This window comes from Egretta garzetta, unplaced genomic scaffold (assembly GCF_000687185.1).
Source record: "Egretta garzetta isolate BGI_Z169 unplaced genomic scaffold, ASM68718v1 scaffold42, whole genome shotgun sequence".
In the NCBI taxonomy this organism is placed as follows: Eukaryota; Metazoa; Chordata; class Aves; order Pelecaniformes; family Ardeidae; genus Egretta; species Egretta garzetta.
The window spans coordinates 47,553-48,481 of record NW_009258782.1 but is presented as its reverse complement, the minus strand read 5'-3'; the positions used below and the strand labels follow the sequence as shown (position 1 = coordinate 48,481).

The 929-nt window shown below is 68.6% G+C and overlaps 1 protein-coding gene across 1 annotated transcript in view; it reads left to right on the top strand.

Moving 5' to 3' along the window:
• Positions 1 to 86: 86 nt before the first annotated feature.
• The window catches only part of RGS11 (regulator of G protein signaling 11), a 5,865-nt gene continuing 5,022 nt past the window's right edge, over positions 87 to 929 (top strand). Inside the window, 2 exon segments of the mRNA XM_035889095.1 lie at positions 87 to 491; positions 680 to 756. Coding sequence (XP_035744988.1) covers positions 87 to 491; positions 680 to 756 — 482 coding nt within the window.

The window sequence follows — 929 nt, the reverse complement described above, 5'->3', positions numbered from 1 at the left end:
GCACCCACGGGTGCTCAGCGCTGCAGCTGGGATCAATTATGCATCGGCTGAGTGGGGCGGGGGCCCCCTGGGGGGGGCGGGCCAGCATGTGCTTGGCAGAGCCCCCGTCACCCTGCGTGACCCCCTTGGCACCCGCTGTGCCCTGCCAGGGTGCCCCAGCTCAGCAACCTCCCCGTGCCCGGTCTGGGGGACCCCATCGCCCCCTGCTAATGCTGCCTCGGTCCCCAGGGAATGACATCGTGGAGTGGCTCATCCAGAAGTACGGCATCTCTGAGGAGGGTGAGTCCCCCGGCGCGGGCAGCCGGCACTGTGGCCCAGTGGCCCAGCCACAGAGCTGGCCTATGGTAGGTGCCACTGTGCCACCAGCACCGGCGGGAGCTGCAGCCCCTTCCTGGCCCCCCCCGCCCTGAGGTGCCACCGCTCCTCTTGCAGCCATTTACCTGGCCAAGAAGAACATCCGCAAGCAGGGCGACCTGATCGAGCACGAGAAGGTGAGTGGTGCCCTCCTCACACTTGTGATGAGCTTGGGGGGGGTCTCAGCTCACCCAGGAGCGGGGGCTCACCCCGCAAAGCACCATCTCTGCCTGTGATGGAGCGGTGATGGGACCCGGAGCCAGGCACGGGGCTGGGTGTTGCGCTGTGCCGGTGGGGGGGTGACACCACCACCCCTTCTCCCCAGGACAGCTACAACCTCCTGCACAAGCGGATCAACCACACGTGGGACTTCGTGGTGATGCAGGCGCGGGAGCAGCTCCGGTGAGTGCGGGCACAGCTCCGGTGAGTGCGGGCACAGCACAGCACCGCTGCATCCCGAGGTGCCACTGGGGACTGAGCACCCTTGGGTGCTGGGGCAGGCAGGGTGCCAGCACCTCCCCGCTGCCTTTGCACGGGCAGGGCAGCCCAGCAGCGCCGGCAGGGTGGCCGCATCG